Source organism: Macrotis lagotis, chromosome 3, assembly GCF_037893015.1.
Source record: "Macrotis lagotis isolate mMagLag1 chromosome 3, bilby.v1.9.chrom.fasta, whole genome shotgun sequence".
NCBI classification, from domain to species: Eukaryota; Metazoa; Chordata; class Mammalia; order Peramelemorphia; family Peramelidae; genus Macrotis; species Macrotis lagotis.
Genome location: NC_133660.1, coordinates 70,358,144 through 70,383,420, shown reverse-complemented (window position 1 = coordinate 70,383,420; position 25,277 = coordinate 70,358,144). Strand labels below are relative to the sequence as shown.

The 25,277-nt window shown below is 35.4% G+C and overlaps 1 protein-coding gene across 14 annotated transcripts in view; it reads right to left on the bottom strand.

The window, feature by feature from the left end:
• Window positions 1-1,410: 1,410 nt before the first annotated feature.
• The window catches only part of IRF2 (interferon regulatory factor 2), a 174,314-nt gene continuing 150,447 nt past the window's right edge, over window positions 1,411-25,277 (bottom strand). For 11 of the 14 annotated variants that reach the window (XM_074228894.1, XM_074228888.1, XM_074228889.1 and 8 more), the window contains 3 exons: window positions 21,118-21,282; window positions 6,144-6,190; window positions 1,416-4,276 (listed from right to left, as the gene is read on the bottom strand). In XM_074228894.1, coding sequence (XP_074084995.1) covers window positions 3,968-4,276; window positions 6,144-6,190; window positions 21,118-21,282 — 521 coding nt within the window. In that variant the 3' untranslated portion in view covers window positions 1,416-3,967. Of the gene's footprint in view, window positions 4,277-6,143; window positions 6,191-21,117; window positions 21,283-25,277 lie in introns of all 14 variants that reach the window. The other 3 variants (XM_074228881.1, XM_074228893.1, XM_074228887.1) reach the window with 3 other exon arrangements.

Genomic DNA, 25,277 nt, shown 5'->3' with positions numbered 1-25,277 from the left:
TCCTACTGAATTTCTGCAAATAGCTATTAGCAGTTATATTTGTATAGTTCTGGTGTCTTGGAAAGATAGACTCCCAAGAATTATATACATTCTCTGGTAATGTTAAATGAAATATCTTTGTCTTCCTACTGAATAGGTATTATAACTTATATAACTCCAATTAGATGATTTTTATGGATTTTATATCCTGCACCTTTCCTAAAGTCATTCATTGCTTCAATTTATTTTTAGTTAACTCTGTAGGGTTAACTATCTTATCCACAATTATAATTCTTGTTATTAAAAAATCCCTTTTTTTTCTTGCCTTATTGCTATGACCTCCATTTTTAGTACTGTCAAATAAAAATGATGACAATGTGATTGATCAGGATTTTTATTTCCACTACATGTAATGGTAGCTCTTGGTTTTAGTTATGTACTATTCCTCATCATAAGAAAGGGACTATTTATTTTTATGTTTTCTAGTGATTTTCAGAAATGGGTATCATTTATGTTAAAAGATTTTCTGAATTTACTAAAAAAATATGATCTTTATTCATTGTTTTTGAGATTTTCCTAAAAGTAAAGGAATCTTGCCTCCCTGGTTTAATTGTCCAACCTGGTCATAATGTATGTTCTTTGTATGATGCTATTTTAGTCTCTTGTCTAATATTTTTGTTGAATATATATTTATTGGTCTAATTTACTTTTTCATTTTGATTCTCCCAGATTATGATTCTAAAAAATTCTAATAAGAATGTTCTAAAAAGTTTAATAAGATCCTCATCCTCTGATTTTTTTTAAAGTAATTTACTTAATTTTGGAATTATTCTTTGAATGTTTGATAGAATTCAATTGGTCATAGTATTATTTTTCAATGTTCATTTATGGTACATTTAATTTTTTTCCTATGAAATTACATTGTTTACATGTTCTTCCTCATTGTATTTATTTGGATCCTGTGGTTTTTTTTTATAAATTTTTATTTCAAGTTTTTGGTTTTGTTGTTTCCTTGTGGGGCAAAATAGTTTAGCTAGTAATTTATGCATCTTACTGTCTTTTTAAACCAATCACCACCTAGTTTTATTTATTCAATATATTTGTCAATTTCTTCTTTAATTTTTAAGATTTTTATTTTGCTACTTAATTGGAATTTAAAATGTTTTCTATCATTTTAATTCATTGATCTGTTCATTTTCTTTCTTGCTAATAATGAAAGTACCCAAAGACATAATTTTTCTCCTAAGAACTAGTTTTGACTATATTCTTCAAATTTTGGAATGTTGTTTTATTGTTTTAATTATCTTTAATGAAATGATCTATCATTTGCATGATTTATTCTTTGATCCAACAATTCTTTAGGATAGATTTATTTAGTCCAAATGATTTTTAGCATTTTAAGTAGTACTTTATATAATTATTAATGCACTATGGTCAATATAAGAAGTGGATTTTTTTCCTTTTCTGCAATTGTTTTTCAGACTTTTATGTCCCAGAACATGATTAAATTTGTAAAGATACACAGTTGATATTAAAAAAAAACACAGACATACACAAACACCCATATAAATATATATACTTTATTTCCATTCAAATTCATCAGAAAAATCATATTTGAATTTTCTAAAATTCTATTTAGGGCTTTAGCTTCTTTCTTATTTATTTTTTGGTTAGATTTTTCTAGGGCTTGAAGGGATAAATTGAGGACTTAGTTTTGGGCAGTCTGCCTTTCAAAGAGGTGAGCCTGGGACACAGGGAAACCAGTGGGTTTTCTACAGTTCAAATAGTACAAAAAACCTTACTGGTGGGTGGGAATTATTATTCCCTGTTGTAGTTTTTGATTCTAATTTCTTTTTTGGAGGAAAACAGGAGTTGCCTTATAGCTCTTCATGTTCCATTTAATAAGTGTCTATCTTAAAGGATACAGCTTGAGATTCCCTAATAATACTCTCCTGAGCATCCTGGTTAGTAGTCCACCAATTTTGTCCCATTCCTGATGGAGAGAGGCAACTGGGTGGCAAGAGTACCTAGCTTCAAATTCAGCCTCACATGGTTACTGATGATTATACAGGTTGTGACCTGGAGAAAATCATTCAGTTTCTTCATCTGTAAAAATCAGGATAATGACTGTAATATTATAAATTCAAAAATAATTTACAAACTCCAAAGAGTTATATAAATGTTACTAATTATTATTAATTAATATCTGTATTCATTATCTCTGAGTTCTGAAACAGGGCTAGAACAATTTTGTTCATATAAGGTATGAACAGTAAATTAAGTAAATTCCTTCCAGCAATTCAGGTTGGCAACTTCTCTCAAACATACAGTCTTACAGAAGTACTTCAGCTGGACTCCATAGAACCCATCTTTGGAAAGATTTCAGAATGTGCACAAATGTGGATGAGAATGAAAAATTACATCTTTATTTTTAATTACCTCTAACTGATATTTAGCATTCCTTTTAGTTATGATAAAATATATATATATATACATATATGTATATTCTGAAGAATCTATAGGTTTTATGAGACTGCTGAAGACATTTATCTCTCTCTCTCTCTCCCCTTCTCTCTTACACACACACACACACACACACACACACACACACACACACACACACACACACACACACTAAGAAGATCTGTCCTGGGGGGCAGCTAGGTAGCAGTGGATAAAGCACCAGCCCTGGAGTCAGAAGGATCTGAAACCAAATCGGGCCTCAGACATTTAGTAATTACCAAACTATGCAACTTTGGACAACCCCCCCCAAAAACAAACAAACAAACAAACAAACAAAAAGATCTGTGCTGGAAAGATACCTAGAGTAGTGAGAGGTTAAATGACTTGCCCAGAGTCACATAGCAAGTATGTGCCATAGGTGGGACTTGAACTCAGATCTTTCTGACTTTCTAGGATAGCTCTCTGTGCATTATGCCAGGAAGCTTCGAAGCAGATTAGAAAGAAAACCAGGCAAAATGCTCATTAAAAATTTAACTTTATATCATATTTATTTATTATCAATCCACAGGATAATTTGATTGCTACACGAGCTCATAAAAGCTATTTCACCTTTACAAAATTAAAAAAAAATGTGCCACAAGGATGTAATAATAATTGCTGATAAACAAGAAAATGAATTTTAAAATTATAAATTTACTGTAGAAAAGATAAAAAACAATTATATTCACTTTAGAATTTTTACCTTGAATAAAATATTCCCCTGTATAAAAAATTAAAAAAGCTTGCTCTGGTTAGAATTAGAGTGCTTGTTTGTCAAATCTGGGAATTTGCATAATCTCCTCATGATAGGATTATTATTGTACCGCGTGGCATTCAAGCATAGCAGATTAGAAACATTTTTAAAAAGCAGTCCCAAAATGTGACATCTGTACACAAGATCAATATTCTTTTTCCCTCATCCTTATGGACATGTAGCATGAATAGACTTTGAGGAAGAGGAGAGGGAAAAGAGGGGTTCTGAATGTGCCATTAATTTAGAGCAAGATAATGAAAAAGGCCTGTTTGTAAGTGCTTTCATCAGATAAGGTGCAGAAAGCAGACTGCAATATTGCTAGTACTGCATTATATACATATTCACAAAATTTTTTTTTTTAAATTCCAGCGAGTTCACATTTTCTCTTCCATTCTGAGGCTTTCCGTCTTAACCTGGCCTTGACTATGAGAGATGCAGCCCCCAAGCAAGGTATTGATGGTCCTAGGAAGTCCTGAGACTTGAATGAGCAGGCCCAAAGTTCTGTCCTGGGAGAACCAACAGGCTTTAGAGAGATAAGCTGGGGTCCTGAGTTTAAAAAAACTCCAGTACTGGAGTGGGACATAGCAATTAATGTTCTATTGTCAAGGCATTTTCCTCCCTTCGATTTGTCTAAAGTAGGTGTTCAAAGAGAAAAATAAAATATAAATGAACAAACAAAAACAGAAACAAGGAAACCTCCAACAGCCACGGCCAAAATTCACAGTCCAAGGCTTAACAACTCTTGACTCTTGACTGGGTGATATCTGATGTTTTCTTGATGACGCTGGCCCGGGTCTCTTGGTCGGGCCGACTACTGGTGGGAGCCTGAGAGATTGAAGGTGTTAGGGGTAGGTCAGTGAAGAGAGGCCAAGAACTGTTGTAGGGCACAGGAGAGCTTTCTTCTTTGATGGTGACCTGAAGATCCGGTTTATTGGAAGTCACGAAAGTTGCCATACTAGGCAGTGGATAGCTGTTTCTTGTCCCCATATTGCTTAGGTACTGTTTACCTTCAATGTTTCTTTTCAGCCAATGTTGCCGTCCCTTTCAAAGAAAAGTATAATTTTAAGAACCATTTTCACTTCAGAAAGGTTTTAAAATTGCTTTGCTTTAAAAGAAAACATTTAAAAAACAGTTATTCCCCCAGAGAAAATGTATGCTGTTGTCAAATGTACTTTTTTTTAAGTCACAATCCTAGCAGTAGTCTAGAGTACTTTTCACTAAACAATATGCATATGTGATTAATTGTAACTTAAGCAAGGAATTCTCCTCACCCAGTTCCCATTCTCTGCCTGTAAAAACAGAGTTCTAGGGATGGATAGGTGGCAAAGTGGATAGAGCACAGGCCCTGGAGTCAGGAGTCCCAGAGTTAAAAGTCTGACCTCAGACACCTAGCAGTATGGCCTTGGGCAAGCCACTTAACACATTTGCCTTGCAAAAACCTAAAAAAATAAAAAACCCCAACAACAACAAAAACAGTTCTAGAGCAGAAAAAGACCTCAGAGGCTATCCAGTATAGCCCTTTCATTATATAGATAAAGAAAGTGGGACTTGGCTCAGAGATAAACTGGTCTGCCTAAGGTCACACAGCAAGTGTCAAAGGCAGAATTTGAACACCAGTGCTCTCACTTTAGAGCATGGGTTCTGAAGCAAGGTTGTTTGGACCCCTTTGCTAGCTGATGAAACCTATGAACCCCTTCTCTGAATGTTTTTTTTAGGCTTTTTTTTTGCAAGGCAAATGGGGTTAAGTGGCTTGCCCAAGTCCACACAGCTAGGTAATTATTAAGTGTCTGAGACCAGATTTGAACCCAGGTACTCCTGACTCCAAGGCTGGTGGTTTATCCACTATGCCAGCTAGCCGCCCCCTCTGAATGTTTTAAAATGCAATAAATAACACTTGCAGGATTACAAAGGAAACCCATTATATTGGTGTGTATATGTGTGTGTATATGTCCAATGCCCCCAGTTTAAGAATTCTTTCCTCTTAACCACACTAATTCCTTAAAGACAAGATTTATGTAAAGGAGGAAAAGATGATAAAAGATCAGTTTGACTCCATACCTTCTATCTACCTCCAAATTAAGAAGTATTATTTAGGTTTCACATTATTAAACAAGTATACTATGTCTATTCTAACTCTTACTGTGAGCCACAGGTTCAGTGAACCCCTGCTTCAGAGGAAATAAAATGAGGAACTTCTCAGCAGGAAGCTTAATGTTCCTGTTGGCTTCCAAATTAGTTCAAGGGAATCATCAATGTCTTCGAAGCATTAAGCTGGGGTGCAGTCATATGTCTTTTCTCTCTTTCCTTTCCTTCCACTCTCCTACTCTTCCTCCTCACTTTGCTGTTTTCTTTTTACCCCCTTTAACCACTTCTTGCCCCCCCCCCCACACACACACATGGAGTTTAGGGTCTCTATCACCATTTCCTATCATTATGTAATCACTGCCAGGAGGAGGGAAATCTCAAGGAGGAGGACCCAAAATCAAGATTAAAACACAAAAACAACTGCCTTAGACCTGATCACAGAAAGGGAGAGAAAAATCTAACTACTGGTAGAGTGCTTGGCTCTTCTGTTTGTTGGATTTGGGTTATGTGGTCCTGGCCAGACAACAATTCCTCTAATAACTTAAGGGTACTTGTGGTACTGACTAGTTGCATATGATTTTTTTTAAAAAGTTAATCCTTTTTACTTTCTCTACTTATTTTCTCCTATCTCATTACAATGACCTGATTTTAAAATTCATGATCCTTACCAGAATGCAGCAGTCAGACTCTGGTGCACTTCCCCACCCTCACTCCATTCTCTCTATCTTCCAACAAAAACATTCTCTAACAAAACTGAGATGGTATTTGGTAATGCTTTTTCCTAAAGCACCTCTCTCAGGATTTAATGCTCACCCACACTCACCTCTGTGCTTTCTTCATCACTTGGCACACTGTCTGTTGTTTCGCTTTCTGTTAGATAAAAATAAAAAAAAAAAAAGAGAAGACCATAATTCCTGCAGTTCACAATACCACTGGGTTCAGACACCATAGAAAAATGGTTCTTTCTTAAAAGAAGTAATGTGTAACTGAGCTAATATCCTTCCCCTCTGCAAAAAGAACACTCAGTTGCTCTAGCCCATAGTTCAATCAAAGAAGGTTCTGTTTTCTAAGCAAGATTGGGGTTAATATTTTGTTGTCTCTAAAATTTGAGCTCTTTGAAGGTAGGGATTCTCATAATGACATAGCCCCTATCATACTAAGTGACCCTTTAAAGTGTTGACTTTTAAGTAAAAAGTATGAGGGAGGGGTGGCTAGGTAGTACAGTGGATAGAGCACCAGCCCTGGAGTTAGGAGAACCTGAGTTCAAATCTGGTCTCAGACACTTAATAATTACCTAGCTGTATGGCCTTGGGCAAGCCACTTAACCCCATTGCCTTGCAAAAACCTAAAAGAAAAATGATAATAATAATAATAATAATAATAATAATAATAATAATAATAATAATAATAATAAAGCATGAGGGAAAGAGATCTGGGCTCCTCGGAGCTGAAAGGCTGAATCATAAAACTTACACTAACAAAGTGTGGGAGAGTGAATAAGTCATTGAACTCTTGAATCTCAGTTTCCTCTTATGGGTATAAGTACACTTAGGTGACAGAGATGTTCTAAGCAACATGCTTTTTAACTATAAGATGCTATACTAATGTGAGTGAGCAGCAATAAGAGGAGAGAAATTTCTGAGAATTCAGGCTCCCTTTTGGTTTCTTTCTCAACTTCATCTCTACCTATTTTGCAGCATGGGTTGTCCATTCTTTTTTTATTTTATTTTATTTATTTAAGGTAATGGAGTTAAGTGACTTGAGCAAGGTCACACAGCTAGGCAAGTATTAAGAGTTTGAGAGTGCATTTGAACTGAGGTCCTCCTGATTCCAGGGCCAATGCTGTATCCACTGTGCCACCTAGCTGTCCCTGTCCATTCTTTCTAAAGTACTGTCCCTTCCTAATACATTGTTGGTGGAGCTGTGAACTTATCCAACCTTTCTGGAGACCAATTAGGAACTACGCCCAAAGGGCAACAAAAATGTGCATACCCTTTGACCCAGCAATACCAGTATTGGGTGCATACCCTTAAGAGATTGTGAAAAAGGGTAAAAATATAACCTGTACAAAAATATTCATAGCAGCCCTGTTTGTGGTAGCAAAGAATTGGAAATTAAGTAAATGGCCTTCAACTGGGGAATGGCTTAGCAAACTGTGGTATATGTATATCATAGAACACTATTGTTCTATTAGAAACCAGGAGGGACGGGATTTCAGGGAAGCCTAGAGGGATTTGCATGAACTGATGCTGAATGTGATGAGCAGAACCAGAAAAACACTCTACACCCTAACAACAACATGGGGGTGATGATCAACCTCGATGGACTTGCTTATCACATCAGTGCAACAATCAGGGACAATTATGGGCCATCTGCAATGGAAAATACCATCTGTATCCAGAGAAAGAATTGTGGAGTTTGAACAAAGACCAAAGACTATTACTTTTAATTTTAATAAAAATCCAATACCTTATTATGTAATTTTGCTTTTCTCTTATATTTTATTTTTTTTCCTTAAGGATATGATTTTTCTCTTAGATCAATGTATACCATGGAAACAATGTAAAGACTAACAGATTGCCTTCTGTGGGGTGGGGGGGTGGGGGGAGGGAAGCAAGAATAGGGGAAGAATTGTAAAACTCAAAATAAATAAAATCTTTCTAAAAAAAAAAAAATGAAGTACTGTCCCTTCAATCCCCTCATTGTTTTGTACACTCCTGCTTCTCTAACTTTGCAAAAGTAATTTGCATTATGTGAAATATTATCTCAGTCCCTTATGGTTCCCCCATCCAAGTTTGTTATTTCACTGATCTTTTAAGGAATAGTCAACTATCTTGCATATATTCATGTAGTAATTGTCCTACAGTCTTCATTAAGGCACATTTATATTTCCCAAAATTGAGTGTAAGCACTAAGAGAAGAGTTGGATCTTGGATTTAATTTCTAATGATATACTCATTTATCCCAAGATAAATTAGGAAATCTTAAAAGAGCACTTTCAAGTCATGAGACTCAGATGAACTCTATCTTTGGGTGCTGAAAGAACTGGAGGTGTGACTGCTGAGTGGCTATAAATGTTTTCTGAAAGTGTAAAGAATGGGAGATGTGCCACAGGACTGAAGAGATCCAAATGCTATCCTGATTTTCAAAAAAGGTAGTCTGGAAACTACAAGCTATGGAACTTCAATTCCTGGAAAATTCTAGTAACATATCAATGAAGTAATGGTTTCTGATTCTTTAGAAAGGGAAACAGTGGCCCTAAAGAAGGCTAGAAGGCTTCTTCAAGAACAGGTCAACTGATCAAATCAACAAACATTTATTAAGTGCCAGAAATTGTCATAGTTGCTAGGAATAGTGCATGTCACACACATTTTATTTTATAACAGAGTAACTAGACTGGTAGAGCAGAGAGACACTGTAGACATGTGGATATATTAATATTATGTGCATATGTACATACGCACATATTTACATGTGAGTATATACAAAATACATGTATATGCATACATATATATGTACCTGGATTTCACCAATATTTTAGATAAGGTCTTTCAGTCTCTTTATGGATAATATGGAAAGCTGTGGGTTCAAGGATGACATATTTAGGTAGATTTGGAAATGATTGAGCACTAAAGAATACTCTGGGTGCCAACTTGAAGCTATTTTAGTGTAGTTTCCAAGAAAGTTATTCCTAGCTCTGCAATATTCAATATTTTTATCAAAGACTTCGTTGAAAGTAAATGATACAGGGCTAAGAGGGATAGGTAACCTCCTAAATAGCAGAGTCAGGATCTTAAAAAGATCTGGATAGATTAGAACAATGGTTAGAACTGAATATAGTAAAATATAATAGAGATAAATGTACAGTCCTAAGCTTTGGGAAAAATAACCAAAAAAAAAAAAAACCCCAAAGCCCCAAAAACACACAAAAAATCTTTTTCTGGTGCTATATTTGCAAGGATATTATGGGGAAAGTTGTTGCTGAACAATAGTACATAAGTGGGGAGGGGATGGGGGTTTTATCAGATTGCAAACTCAGTAAGTAAACAGTGTGACAGATTTGGAAAACAAAAGTTGAGATAATTTTAAATAGAGGGTGGATCAGTGGAAGTGTCAAAGAAGTCAAATTGGGTTTGATATAAGGGAAAATCCTTAACCATGAGAACATTCAAAAGAACAATCTTCAGAGGTGGCAGTTTTTATTCCTTGGGGTCTTCAAGCAAAGTCTGAATGAATACTTGTAGGTATTGTTAAAGAGGAGATTCCTTTCAAATTAAGATTGGATAAAATGTTTATTGAGATCCCTTCCAATCTGAGATCTTGTGGTGCTATGTTTAATACTTCTGTTCCATACATTCACCTTTGCTAACCCTGATTTTAAGAATAAGGTTGAAAAATGACAAAAAAATGAGTATTGAAGATGGTTTCCCCATTAATGCAAAATCAGTGACTATCTATATATCTCTCATCCATCTAGTAAAATCTATATCATTTATCTCATCTATCTTTACAAATTATATCATTTATCTATATACATCCATCTCTCTCTATCATCTATTTTTGTCTTTGTATCCATCATTTATCATTATATACATCTGTTTCCATTTATCAATATTTATCCATCCATCTATCATCTATCCAACCATTTTTATTATCAGTCCATCATCTGTCTGTCCATCATTTTCCCTGTCCATCTATCTACCCATGTATGTCTCAGTCTGAGTCTATTTGCCTCTGCCTATCTCTCTTTCATATCACATCCTCATATTACAACTCACCTGGGGGCATATTAGTATATTCATTTTATACAGAGAGAAATGAGGAAGAGAGATGATAAGTGACTTGCCTGGGATATGCCCTGAGTCAGCAGGAGAAGGGCAGGGTGGGATGGATTTAAAAAGCCTTATTCTATGACTTAATACGCTCTGCCCAAGGATTTTGGTTCTCAAACTGTTCTTACTGTCCTGGCACCTCTGACCAAATTTCAAGATCCTCTTTCCATTTTTATACTACACTCTCCTGCTCTAAAATCAGTTTCTTCCCTCTTCCGAACATCTTCAAGTTTTCCCCTTCCCTCCTCCCTTCTTGGTGGCATTTCCAATTACACTGCACAAATTTTTATCAACTTCTGTTCATTTCTCAATAGAATTTGAAAACATATTTATTTGTACATGTATTTATGTAGATATTTGGACATCTATTATATATGTTCATACTCATATATGCACAAAGAAAATGAAATAGAACAGGAAGAAGTTTTTTTATTTAAATCATGTTGCAAGATCAAAGAAATGATAATAAGGAAGAGATGTATCTCAATGGAAAAGGACTCAGAAGTAGGTGAACAGGGAGACTTCTCAAAAATCTTTTCCATTTTTTTCAAAGTGCTCAGGGCAAGAATGTGCTTTGGATCTCAACTTTTAAACAAATAATAATAAATAGACAGCTAGGTGCTACAATAATGCTGGTTCTGGAGTCAAGAAGACAAGAGTACAAATATAGTCTCAGATGCTTACTTTGTGACCCTGGGAAAGTCACTAACCATATTTCTGCTTTAATTTCCTCACTGTAAAATTTTTAAGAGTTGAATTAATAAATAATTCTTGTAGCTGTTATTTTTAGAAAAACCCAGAGTAGACAAATCTAAATTAGCTGACATGAGTAAAAATAAGAAAGATGAATATCAAATTAGCAGTGTCAAATATGAAAAAGAAGAATTTACAACAAATAAAGAACTGAAGGAAATTCACATAAATACATTTCCAAAGTATATGCCAATAAAACTAACCTAAATAAAATAAATGAATATTTATAAAAATATAAAATGCCAAAACTAACGGACAAGAAAAAAGAGGATTTAATGATCCAAATTCTGAGGCAGATAGTTAACTAGCTTTAAGTAAACTTCCAAAGGAAAAAAAAAGCTAGGATGGATTCACAATTGAATTCTATTAAACATTCAAAGAATTCCCTGTTGCAAAAATAAATACATTATTTGAAAAAAGAAGGTACCCTACTAAATTCCTTCTATGATAAAAATATGGTCTTGATATAACAATCAGAAATAATTAAAACAAAAAAAAACTATAGACCAATATCCCTAATGAGCACATATGCAAAATTCTTAAATAATATATAAGCAAAGGGACTAAAAGAACATATCACAAGGATAATACATTATGACCAGGTTGAAACTCTAAGAGTTACAGCAGTAATACAGGGTTGGTTTTTTATTAGAAAAACCATAAACTCAACAAACCATATTAATAACAAAATCAACAATGATCACATGTTTTTCAGTCAATTTAGAAAAGACTTTTTACAAAAGTCACCACCAATTCAGTTAAAAATCTCTAGAAAATAGAGGAATAAATGGACCTCTTCTTTTTTCCCCCCAGTTCTAACTAATCTAAACTTTCCCCCAGAACTAACCCTTCATTTTGACTTTACAATTCAATTCAGTAGGTTTTTTTAAGTTCCTACTCCTATGCAAAGACAAAAACAGAAAGAAAGAAAAGAAGCAATAATCTCAGCCTTACACTTTCATTTCATTATTACTACTTTATTCCATTATTATACATTTGCTTAAAATGGTAAATAGTAATAGATCTAGAGCAAAAGTCTATTACTACCTGAAAAATATATAAACTAGAACACTTCCCAATGAATTTAGAGAAGTAAAACAAGGACAAGGATGCCTGTTGTCACTCCTTTTCTCTAACATTTTATCCTAGAAATGCTGGTCATAGGAATAAGGCAAGGAAAAGATATCAAAAAAAAATAACCAGGTCAAGAGAAAACAAAATCATCACTTTTTTTTGCATATCATATGATGGTGTAAGTAAAGAATTAACTAAAAGTAAGCTGAAACAATATCTTCAGTAAACTTAGAGGATAAAAAGTAAATCCATATAAATCATCAGGATATCTATATAATAATAATAACAATGTAACATAGTAAAGAAAAAGAAAGAATTTCATTTAAAATTATTGTAGAATATATACATACAACATACACATACCTATATATATATACAATAAACAATATATAAATACAATTAAACTCAACTGTTTACAGAAATAAAGACAGACCTTAATAAATGGAAAAATATTAACTATTCATAGATAGGATGAGCAAACAGAATTTAAGATGACAATACTACCTAAATTACTAATTTAAAAGGTATACCAATCAAATTACCAAAGGATTACTTTATAGAATTAGAAAAAATGATAATGAAATCCATATAAAAAAAAGGTCAGGTATCTCAAGAAAAAAATGAAAAGAAAGGAACAAAGGGAGCCGAGCAATGATAATTCTCAAGGTATACAACAAAACCAATAATTATTAAAAACAATCTGCTGCTCGTTAAAAAGAAAGAGATTCATCAGTGAACTAGATTGGATGCATAACAGAGAATCAAATACAACTAGTATCCTAGAATTCTAATTAAAAAAACAAACAAACCCAGAAATTGAGATAAGTATTATTTGGTGAGGTAACAAAATTCTGGAAAATTTAGACTTTACATCAAAATAAGCTCCAGACATATCTGACCTAAATGTAAAAGGTAAAATCATAAACAAAATCAACATGGAAAAAAATTACCTAATCAGATAGGACAAAAATTCATGGCCAAACACAAAAAAAGACTGCAGAAGATAAAAAGAAAATTGTGTTTACATAAATTGAAGTTTTTCAAAAGTAAATTTAATAAAGCTAACATTAAAAGGGAAATGATTAAATAGGAAAAAAAATCTCTGCTGTAAGTTTTTCTAATAAACAAATTTATAAAAAAATATAAGCCATTCCCTGTTTGATAAAAGGTCTAAGGAGATGAAGGGAGATAGTTCTCAAGGGAAGAAACTCAGGCTATCTCTAATCATATGAAAATGAGAGAAATAATTATTTCTTTCATATTAATAACTAGTTATTGAATCAGGACCAAGGTTTTTCCCTTTTCTACTTCATCATCCAAAAATCAATCAGTGTTGGGATATCTAATCAAAGAAATAAAAGAAATTCTAAGTTTAGGCAAATCCTGTTATTGATTTTACTCAGACAGGTCTGGGAAAATAATCCCTTTTTTTGACAGGTGATGCGAAAATTCATAAGTTTCTTTGACCAAGTCTTGAGAGATCCAAGTCAAGAACCTCAAGACCATCACTGGAATATAATCCACCTCTCATTAATTTTTAATCAATCAGACTGTCACTTTCGGGAACACCTGCTCTTCCAAGGACATAGAAACTATGAGCCAACCTTCATTAGGAATCTTTGGCATTCAAGAGCCTTATGATAAAATGATTAAATTATCTAGAAATTATGTCACTTGAAGTTTTTAAACAATAGAAAAAATGCTTCAAATTACAACTAATTTGAAAACTGCAAATTAAAGCAATTCTGAGATTTTTCTCCCACATCCCCATCAGAATAGTAAAGATAACCCAAAAAAGGGAAACAATACTTGTTGGAGAGGCTGTAGGTACATTGATGCACTGTTGATGGACTTGAAAAAGATTCTATAGGTACAAAAATATTTATAGCAACTCTTTTTTTGTGGAGGTAAAAAAAAATAAAATCTGAAAATTATGAAGCTGTCCATCACATAAGAACTGGCTGAATAATTTGTAGAATACAAATGTTGGAAGGCTAACAAATGGATTATTTCAAAGTGACATGGAAAGACATGACCTGATGAAAATGAAGGGAGCAGTACCAGAGAAATAATTCAAATAAAATATCAATATTATGAAAATGAACAACGTTGAGGAATTTTATAAACTAGTACACAATGAAACAGAACCAGATCAATTTAAATAATAACAATATTGTAAAAGCAAACAACTCTAAAAGCTGTAAGAATTACGATTAATCCATTGATCCTCCATTATATCATGGGACTGGGGATAACATGTGATCCATAAGAGAGTGGTGATGGATTTAGGGTAAAAATGAGACATATTTTTATGTACTGTCTTTTAGAGAATTTGTTTTGCTTGATTGCATGTTTCTTACAATACATTCATTTTATTTTTTAAAATGTGCCATATTGTTAATGGGAGTTTTTTCCTTTTTAGAAAAATGTGAAATATTGCATGTACTTTCATATGAGGTCATTGTATTATTCATTTTACTTAGCTGTTTTTACCTTATTATAAGAGACTTCTCACAAATTAGGAGTAGTCTATAAATGTTGGTGATCTGAAAACAAAACAAGAAAATTTAAAAATATTTTTCCCCCAGGGGAAAAAGTTGCCTAGAATTTACATCTTTACTTCCTTATTATTCACTTTTTTTTTCCATCCCTAAGGGGGTACAGTGGATAAAGAACCAGGTTTGGTGTCAGGAAGATCTAAGCTCAAATTTCTCCTTGGAAACTTACTAGCTATATGACCCTGGGCAAGTCACTTATCTCTTTTGTCTCAATTTCCCTATTTATAAAATGAACTGGAGAAGGCAATGGCAAACAATTCAAATATCTTTTTCAAGAAAACCCCAACTGGGGTCAAGAAGAGTTGGACACAACTGAATGATTCAACAACAACAACAACCCAAAACTACACTGAAAGTACTCTCCCAGTGATCTTAATCACATTGTCATCATCCTCATTTTTCTTAAGTTCTCTTTAGCAACTGACACAGATAACTACTTCCCCTGACTTCTGAAACACCCCATTCTCTAAGATGTCTTTTTGCTTTTAACCCTGATGTTTCATTTGCTACCTCCTCATCCTCTCAACCCTGGAAGAGTTCAACCTTAGCCCTCAACTTCTCTCTGCATAATCTCTTCTTTGGCAAGCTCATTTATGAAATGAAATGAAGAGAAGAGAAGAGAAGAGAAGAGAAGAGAAGAGAAGAGAAGAGAAGAGAAGAGAAGAGAAGAGAAGAGAAGAGAAGAGAAGAGAAGAGAAGAGAAGAGAAGAGAGAAAAGAAAAGAAAAGAAAAGAAAAGAAAAGAAAAGAAAAGAAGAGAAAAGAAGAGAAAAGAAAAGAAAAGAAGAGAAAAGAAGAGAGAGAATGGACCCTCCCTTCAAGGAACTTACATTGTAATTTCATTATGATTGTCTCTGGCACCACCACTCATTTACTAAATCTCCCAGATCAAAAAAGTTCATTGTTAGCTTGGATCTTTATCTCTCCTTCACCTCTCATCTCTAATCAGTACAAAAAGATCAACCTCCACAATATCCCTAGTGTAAGTCATTTCTCTCTATTCCCTTCACAAAGAATGAGCTCATTTAGATCACTGAAGGAGAGTAATTCTTTCTGCCACCACTTTTTTCCACTTTGAATCTATCCCTCTTGGGTAGTTTGGTAGTGCCATGGAAAGAGCACTGGTCTTGAAGTCAGGAGGACTGGAGATCAAATCCAACCTCAGACCATGTGACCTTGAGCAAGTCACTTAATGCTGATTGTCTCACATTAAGAGTCATCTCCACTCATCCCAATTCACATATATGACCACTGGATCCAGATGGCTCTGAAGGAGAAAGTGAGGCTAGTGACTTAGCATTGTACCCCTCATTCAAATCCCAAATCATGTGCTTGTCAGGGCATCACATCCCTGATGTCACAGTCTTCTTCAAAAACAAAGGGACAAACATCATCCCTCTAAGCCTTATCTTCCTCATGAATGTTACTGATTCATTTTTCAATTGTGTGCCATTCTTCATGACCCCATTTGGGTTTTATTGGAAAAAATACTGGAATGGTTTGCCATTTCCTTTTCCAGTCCATTTTACATATTAGGAAACTGAGACAAACAGGTTAAGTGACTTGCTTGGGATCATATAGTTAGTGTCTGACACTGGATTTGAACTCATGAAAAATTTTCCTGATTCTAGGGCTGGTGTTTTTTCTACTGTGCCACCTAGCTACCTTCTACTTGTAAAAAGTGGTTCTTACAAGTAGTTCAGAGCATATTACTTCTCTTCTCAAAAGTTATCAGTGGTTCCCTACTGCCTACCAGTCAACATTTCCAAACTCTCCTTCACACAGTTCATATCCAAGATTCATTGGATTAATCACTATATCACTATATTTGATATACAACCTGCACTTTTCTGCCTGTTTCTCTGTTCATGATGTTTATACCTATAATGTTCTCTCTCCCTTTGTATTCCTGCCCTGTCTATAAAGCCCAACTCAAACATCACTTTTAGCATTCTGATTTCTCAGATTGATAACCTTCCCCCCTAAAAGCTCACACTGTTCTCTTGACTATCTTAAGTTTTTTGCATTGATATCTTGTCAAAAAGACAGGATTGTGACATGTAATCATTATATCACTAATGGCACCAATCTCAATGCTGTACTTAATAAATGTTGGCTGAACTGAACTGAATTGTCCTTCAAAATGAGTTTATTTCACTTGCAGCCACTTGGCTCCAATCATTACTGCAATGGCAGAAATATGGAACACTTTAAGGGTACAATTTAAGAAAGTTTTATAGAATTATACCACTTGTATCACCTTAGGCAAACCATTTAATCTTTCCAGGTTGTCATCTATAAAATGAAGAGTGTCAGGCTAAATGACCTGGAAGGTCCCTCCTAACTATAATATTCTACAATGATAATATATGTGCAAAGATTTATACGTATTATCAAAACAGATAACTACAAAGAGAAAAAGGACTATCCCATTTTACAACCAAGCTCTAAAAAAACTAAAATTTTATGATGAATTTTTCCTTTTTAAGCCATATTCTTCAGTTGACATTAGCCTTATTTTAAAACATTTCTTTGTTCTAAGTGACTTCTAGCCTTGAGAAAATAAACTATGATATATTCTCAGCGGCATTAACACCCTGGAGGATGGAATGTGGAGAATTTTTCATTAATAAACTTTTGGTTGATGTGCATTTGTGGTACAGTGGACAGACAATATACCTTGGGATGTGAGGAGTCCTGGATTTTAGTCCACAGGCACCTATCTAACTTCTCAGGGCTCTCCTAAAACTAAGTTTAAAAAGTTGCAGAACAAATGTTATTTTGCATTGGCAGTAGGAATTTTCTTTTGTTTTTTAGATTTTTTGCAAGGCAATGGAGTTAAATGGCTTGCCCAAGGCCACACAGCTAGGTAATTAGTGTCTGAGGCCAGATTTAAACTCAGGTATTCCTGACTCCAGTGCTCTATCCACTGCGCCACCTAGCCGCCCCCTAGGAATTTTCTTAATGGAAGCTCCCTCTGCCAATAAAAGCATGGGTTTAGCCCCCAAAATGAACATAAATGTATATGTAATAGAGATATAAACTTTTATTCACAGCATTGATAAGCTCTCCTAGCTATCTTATTGCTGCCTGGATCACTTTCTATATGACGTCTGATTAATAGGTACCAGTTTGTGTCCTTTTACCCCCCCCAAAAGAAAAAAAGACCTTGTAGCCACACCCAAAGAAAAGAACTTTGAAATGGTTTATATAAAATTGTCTTACAGGTCAGCAAATATTTCCCTTTCATTTGAGAGATTTCTCCTTTGTATCATAGCTGCCTCTCATTTTGTAGGAGTTCAATTCTATCACCCAGCAAATAAAGCTGATGGATTCTCTTTTATGGTGCTTGCTTTACTACACCATCAAATGACTGATAAAATGAAAGATTAGGCAGTAAATCATTTTTATGCAGAGTTTAAAATAAATATTTATTGAACTTAATTCATAACCAAACACATCTTCCACTTTCTCAGTCTTCTACCTTTGCTGACCTTGGTCCCTATCATGAACTGTCTCTGATTGCCATCGGCCTGGCCAGCTGAAATCCTTATAACTTTGTTTCCAATGAACTAATCCTACATTATGGGGGTAATATGATCATCTATGCATTTTTCTTGTCTTCAAATGAGACAGTAAGTTTCACGAGATCTTGGATCATTTATCTTTCCTAAATTCTGTGTGTCCCTTCAGTGCCTAACATAGTTTCTCAATCATAATAGGAACTTAACCCGATTGTCAAACTTAAGAATAAGCAATTATTCTTGTATGAATTGAAAATCATTTATTAGATGCTTACTATGGGCCAAGCACTGAGGTTAAAAATAGAAAAAAGGAGCTAGGGAAGCACATTAATCACACACCCAATGTCCTACGATAATTCCACCAGAGGACAAATCTTAATTAACTTACTTGAACTCAATGATTGGCAAAACTCCCACCCTGTCATTCTGAAACCTTGAGTTGCCATCATTCAAACCCCATTCTCCAACCCCTACTGACTCTTCTCTTATTCCTATCTCTCTCATTCCAACTTCATCCTTAAGCTATCAAACCCTTCCACTGTGCTACATGTAACAAAGTGTATTTCATCTTAAACCTTGTCTGTTGTCATTCCCTCAATTGCAGGTTTATGTTATATAATTGGAACTAGAGTCTTCCTATGTCAAGGCAATATTTTTACACCTTTCTAATCAATTCACAATCCCAATCACCACAGAGGCTTTTTCCAAGTTTTTTATCCCTCTTCAAACAGATCCCAGCTCCCTGACCACCACATTCTCAGTGAATAAACTTTGTCTCAGATTTCACTGAAAAAAAAACTAGACCATTAGCTGAAAAGCTTCCCCGTCTCTTCATGTCATTCAGATGCCTTCTGCCATTTTATCCTCCTTTAACCACTGATTCACATTCACTTTGCCAAAGAAAACCCCTTGCACATGCACAAATGATTCCATTCCATTCCATCCCATCTTCTCTGGCAGGCCTTGCCCCTTTTCCCTTTATCATCTCTATTTTCTCACTAATTTTTAATTGCTCCCTAACTACTGAATGCTTCCCTATTGCCTACAAATATTCTCATATCTCTACCACCCTTAACCCACCCCACCCACCCCCAACCTCCTTATTTTGATCCAACCATCTCTACCAGCTATTGTCCCAAATCTCTCCTTCCTTTTGTGGCTTCCTTTACAAATCTGTCGATGATAGGTCCAAACACTTCCCCCCTTTCTCTTACTCTCTTCTCAAATCTCTGCAGTCTGGTTTCTGACTTCATCATTTAACTGAACCTGCTCTCTCCAAGTTACTAAAAATCTCTCAATTACTAAAATCCAGTGGCTTTGCAAAGAGTGACAAATGTGAATTCTGAGCAAAGGCTGTGTGAACACTAAACTAGTTTGACATCCCAAAATGAAGGTCATAAAGAAGCCTCTGAGATGCCTTCCAGCTCTAGATCTGCAATCGTTTGACCCAGTTTGAGTTTCAAGGCATCCAAGAGGGAAGGGACTTCCAGAAGCATTGAGATGGTCATTGAAACCATGTTTTCATCAAATGAAAAATACAGAAGATAAAGAGAAGAGGGTCCAGGACAGTCTTTAGGAACCTCTATGGCTAGCAAAAACAAAAAACAAAAAAAGCAAAAAAACCCAGAAGCAGCCAAACAGGAAACCTAGGAGAGATTAGTGTCATGAAAATCCAGAGGATAGTATCAGGGAAAAAGGTGATCTACTGTGTTCAAGGTACAGTATTCACATTTGTCATTCTTCCCATAGACAGGAAGCATGACATGGAGAACAGAAAGTTGGCCTCAGAATCAGGGGAACCCAAGAGTTCTAGACCCACTTTTTATACATACTGGTTGGAAGATCATGCGCCCATTTTACTTAGGTTGCCAGTTTCCCAAGAAACTCAGAGTTTGAATTGTAGAATAGGTGATTATTGAATTGGGAAAAGGAGGTTTTTCATCAGAAGTTCCTAATATCAATTCAAGCACAGGTCCAGATTTTTAAAATGCCCAAAAGATCAGGCTAATTTCATTAGCCAACAGAGCAAAGGAACCTGAAAAGGGCCTTTTAACCAAATCTTAAACGAGTGGAACATGGATTGATTCTTTGGGATTTGGAAATCATGGAGGGTTTTTTTATGCCTGAGAACAACATGGACTTTGAGGGTATGTTATCGAATGGCAATGGCACACTGAATCATGTGAAAAACAGGTAAGGGGTGAGGCAGGGAAGGGAATGCCTTTGGAATAACATAGTCATAGCTCTTTTCCATGATGATGGAAAAAAACAATTGTATCAAATTTTCCTCCTATATAATTCTACAGGTCAATTCCTACAATTATGTGACAATTCCCTGAGAGAATCAGAAAAAGACTTAATCTCCTATTAATACAAAGCAGTATTTAAGAGATGACAGAGGGAAAGGTAGAGCTGAAAATTAATCTGGAAATGCCCTGTTAAATTTATGATGTTATGCACTCCCTCCTCCCCCTTGCCTCTTAAGAGAGCTCAGGTATTTATATGAGATATTTCCTTATTATCTCTCCCAATTACTTTGTGGATGTGTTTGCGATTATTTATCCATGTGTACACTGGACATTTTTCTAAGAGAATGTAACCTCCTTGAGCACAGGAATTATTTTTATTTTTGTCTGTGTATTCTTAGAACCATGCCTGCTATCACAGAGTAGGCTCTTAATAAATGTTCATTGGGGTTTTTTAACTGAATGCAAAATAGCAAAAACAGATGCTCTACCTAGCTGGTCTCAGAAAATCCCTATTATTCACAAGTCATACAAGTCATATATTACACACAAGTCATATATGATGTGACTGAAATTTCTATCAGAAGCAATGTAGTTCTCATGTTATTTAAGAGGAAAAACAATCTAAATGATAGTAGATTTGAGCAAGTTAAGCAAAATGACTGCCAGGAATCAGGTAACTTATTATGTGGACCAAAGAGAAATTTTCTCCTTGGAGATGCTAGTGATTCTTGGAGAATCAAGTGATGGCATTCTTTGTTCAGCATAAAAAGAAATTTCCTTCCATCATTCTATTCCAAGAGAGACTTACCTGCATAGGAAGAGATGGGGGAAATCTGCAGTGGATAGAGTTCACTCATACTGACAGGCTGTTCATCACTTTCTGTTGTCACCTCTACAACTTGGCATATATCAGGGGGGTTAGTGACAATCACTTGGTCCTCGATGTTGCTGTCAAGGTGTGACTGTCCTACAACTTCAAAGAAAAGATATATCATTTACTGATCCATATAGATTTCTTTGTTTAAATCTCTTGAACTTTAGTGAAAACACTCAATCTAGAAAACCTATCCAGGGTACACACAGGAATACAGAAATAATCTCCTATGACCTGCAAACTACCATGAATCTAGAAAAGGTACCCAGAGTTTTCAGGTGAAGGTTTCAAAGCAATTGCCAAGAGTCAGAACAAGGGCTGTCTCTGCAGAGCAGTGATGAGAAAAACATGGAGAAACTGGGCTCTTCCATTTTTCAGATAAGTCTATAGAGATCTCGGGGCTGCCGCGTCCAACCCCTTCATTTTATAGCTAGAGAAAATTGAAGTGACTTGCTTGTAATAATAAATGTATTAAGTATCAGAGGCAACATCTAAACCACTGACTCCCAAATGACCTCCTTCTACTAAACCATCATGTTGGGAAGTTACATAAGCTCTCTAGGCCTCAGTCCCCCAAGATCTCTTTGCCACCTCTCTATGTTTATGCCACCATTTTAAGGATCACTGATATTGTGCTTTATGACCCTTCTCCCTGTCTCCATCACAAAAATCTCTCTATTAGTACACCCCTTAATAATAAGGGCTGGGATTGTTTGTTATCTAAATTTTGTATTTTCCCCACCCCCTGCCGTGTCTAGTCAATCAGTCAATAAATATTTTTATACTTAAAATATAAAAGGATACAAAGAAAAGCAAGACAGTACCTCCCTCAAGAAATTTACCATCTAACAGGCAGAGACAACATAGAGAAAATGCTGAAAAGGGATGGAGGAAAGGGACTGAATCCACACAGCAGTGGGGCCTGAGGAGGTCTTTTAGCCAGGTAGGCAGTGAAATGCTACCTGGACCTCCTATTTCCATATACAGCAGGCAGTAAGTAAACATTGCTGAAATGAATTTGAAATGCATTTGATGAGATGAAAAAAATACTCATCTGTACATAGAAAATGAATTATAAAAGAATGATGATGAGTAGAAGTATAGACAAGGATACTATATCTTATATTTGATTTGTAGATACAGAATTTGTAACTTTTGAGACCTATGAGGTTTGTGGGACAGCTATTAACTCAGAACTTCAGAAATGAAAGATAGAAGAAACCTGAACACAATTTCAGAGTTAATTAATAGTGGAGTTGAAACTAAAGTACAATTTTTCAGATTCCCAATTAGTCCTAGTATTTTTTTAAGGTTTTTTTTTTTTTTTGCAAGGCAGTGGGGTTAAGTGGCTTGCCCAAGGCCACACAGCTAGGTAATTATTAAGTGTCCGAGGCCAGATTTGAACCCAGGTACTCCTGACTCCAAGGCAGGTGCTTTATCTACTACGCCACCTAGCCACTCCTATCCTAGTATTTCTTACATGAAATAATGCCTAACCAATCTTACATTCAATAACATTTATTAAATTACTACTATGGCCATGCACTTTGTAAGTGCTGGAGAAGCAAAAAGAGACAAAAGATACCTCTGGGCCCTATGGGAGCTTACAATCTAAATATGTCAACAAATAGATGCATTAACTCAAAAAATGTGAAGTACACAAATTTAAGAGATATCTTATTCCAAATGTTCATATGGAATATTTGTGCCTAACCTGTGGCAGAGCATTCCAAGTTCATATTAATCTGATTAGCCATAGTCTGACACACTGTACCTGGAATATCTTCCTTCTTCCTCTCCTCCTATTCAAATCCTATCCACCACACTGAGGCTCACTTAAAATCCCTTTGCTGATCAATCTAGCCCATAGTGATCTCTCCCTCCTCTGACTTCCTAAATGCTCACTGTCTTTTGTTGTTATTCAGTCTTCGGATGTGTCCATCTCTTTCTGATCCCATTGACATACTGTCCATGGGGTTTTGGCAAAGATTCTGGAGTGGCTTGCCATTTCATTCTCCAGTGGATTAAATAGCAAACAGAGGTTAAATGACTTGCTCAGAGTCACACAGCTAGGAAGTGTCTTAGGTCAAATTTGAATTCAGGTCTTCCTGACTTCAGATCCACTCTGCCACCTGCCTGCATCCTTATTGTCTATATCTTCTCAGCATTGAATCAGTACACTACTTTGTGACATCACTTACCTTCTGCTTTCAGATGGTTAATGCTTGTGATATTAAATTGTTTTTCCTGTATGAGTCAGTAAGTCAATAAGCATTTAATAAGTACTTACTAATCACTGAGGGATACAAAGAAAGACAAAGAATAATCCCTCCTCTTAAGGAGCTCACAGTCTAATAGCATAGAATTTTTCTCTTCCTCTCCATCTTAATCAAGTTTTAGATGCCTATGATTTTATAGATGTTGTTGAATGAATGAAGTGCCCAAGAATGATCTCAATATTTTCATTTCAGAGTTGGAATTATATTGGATCACAGATAAGTACGATAGTTGGAGATTTTGCCTAAGCCATAGAGGTCTAACATTTTACTTTTTATTAAGTGTTTTCAGAGCTTAAATGACAATGCTGGCTGCTGGACTTTCTTCTCAGTCTGCCTATAAACATAGTAGGCAATTATTTTAATATGGTTTCCTCATCTGCATTACAAGGGAGCTAGACTAGAAGACAAGCTCAAGAAGTATGAAATACTGACAAGGCCCAGAACACCAGGGGCCAGGGTGGAAAAAAATGTGTTTGTGATTTTTAGCTTATAGTCTGGCTACCTAATAACAACTTTCATTTAATCTCTTTGAGGTCAAGTTACTCAAAGACTCTGTGCTGCTTCATACACACCCCACACACCCCCTTGATGGACATGTCTCCCTTTTCTTTGCTGAAGCAGCTTTTGGAATACTTCCCAACTACATGTCAACAAACCAGAAAGGGTGAGTCAGATTTTCCCAGTACTTAAGCTGCTCTTGGCTGAATTTTCAGATTTTTTAGTAGGTGCACTAATTCCTTCATCATTACTATCACAAAGTATTTATAATGCACAGCACTAGGCTGGCTAGTGTAGGAGGTGAGGGAACTAAATGTGGCTCTCACATACTCTAAAATAACATGGATGTGAAAACAACACATAGAAATGGAGAAAGCTACATAGGGAAGTGGATAGAACACTGGGGCTGGAATCAGAAAAGCTGCAGTTCAAATCTACCTCAGACACAAACTAGCTGTGTGACCTGTTTGCCTCAGTTTCCTCAATTGTAAAATAAGGATAATAATAGCATCTACTTTGGAAGGTTGTTGTGAAGACTCAAATGAGATAATATTTATAAAGTGCTAAGCATGGTGTCGGACACATAATAGACACATACAATCCTTCCTTCTCTTCCTTTCCTTTCTTCCTTTCCCTTCTGCTCTTTTCTTTTTTCCTTTCCCTCCCTTTTTTCCTTCTTTCCTTCCCTCTCTCCCTCCCTTCTTTCTTTCCTTCTTTCCAATGCTGCCACATAAATACCTAACCATATAAATAGGGAAACTGCAAAAACCTACTACTACAGACAAGGTCCTATGTTACTGGTTTATTTTGTTAAAGGGTACTTAGGGAGTTAATAAAAGTTTTAAAAAACTAAAATAAACCTTGAATTTCTCTGAAAGCTTGTTCTCTGCCCTGTGACTATAAAACTGCTAGTTTTAAACACTAAAATAAACCCTGAATTTCTCTGAAAGCTTGTTCTCTGCCCTGTGACTAATAAAACTGCTTCTTGGGTCATTTTAAACAAGGATTAGAAAAAAAAATAGAGAATGAATTTCAAAGAAAACAAATTCATGATTTTTTACAACCTGGGAGGAAAAAAATGAAAAGTCACTGAGAAAAAAATCATAACGATTCACATTTATATGGCACCTAGGATTCTCTCCTTCCTTGCCTCTGCCTCCAGGCTTTGCTGGCTTCCTTCAAACCCCAGCTAAAATTTGACTCCCTATGAGAAGTTTTGCTTGATTCCCCCTTAATGCTAGTACCTTCCCACTATTGATTATCCCCATTTATGGTATGCTTGAATACAGTTTGCAAGTTGTCTCCCCATTAGCCTGT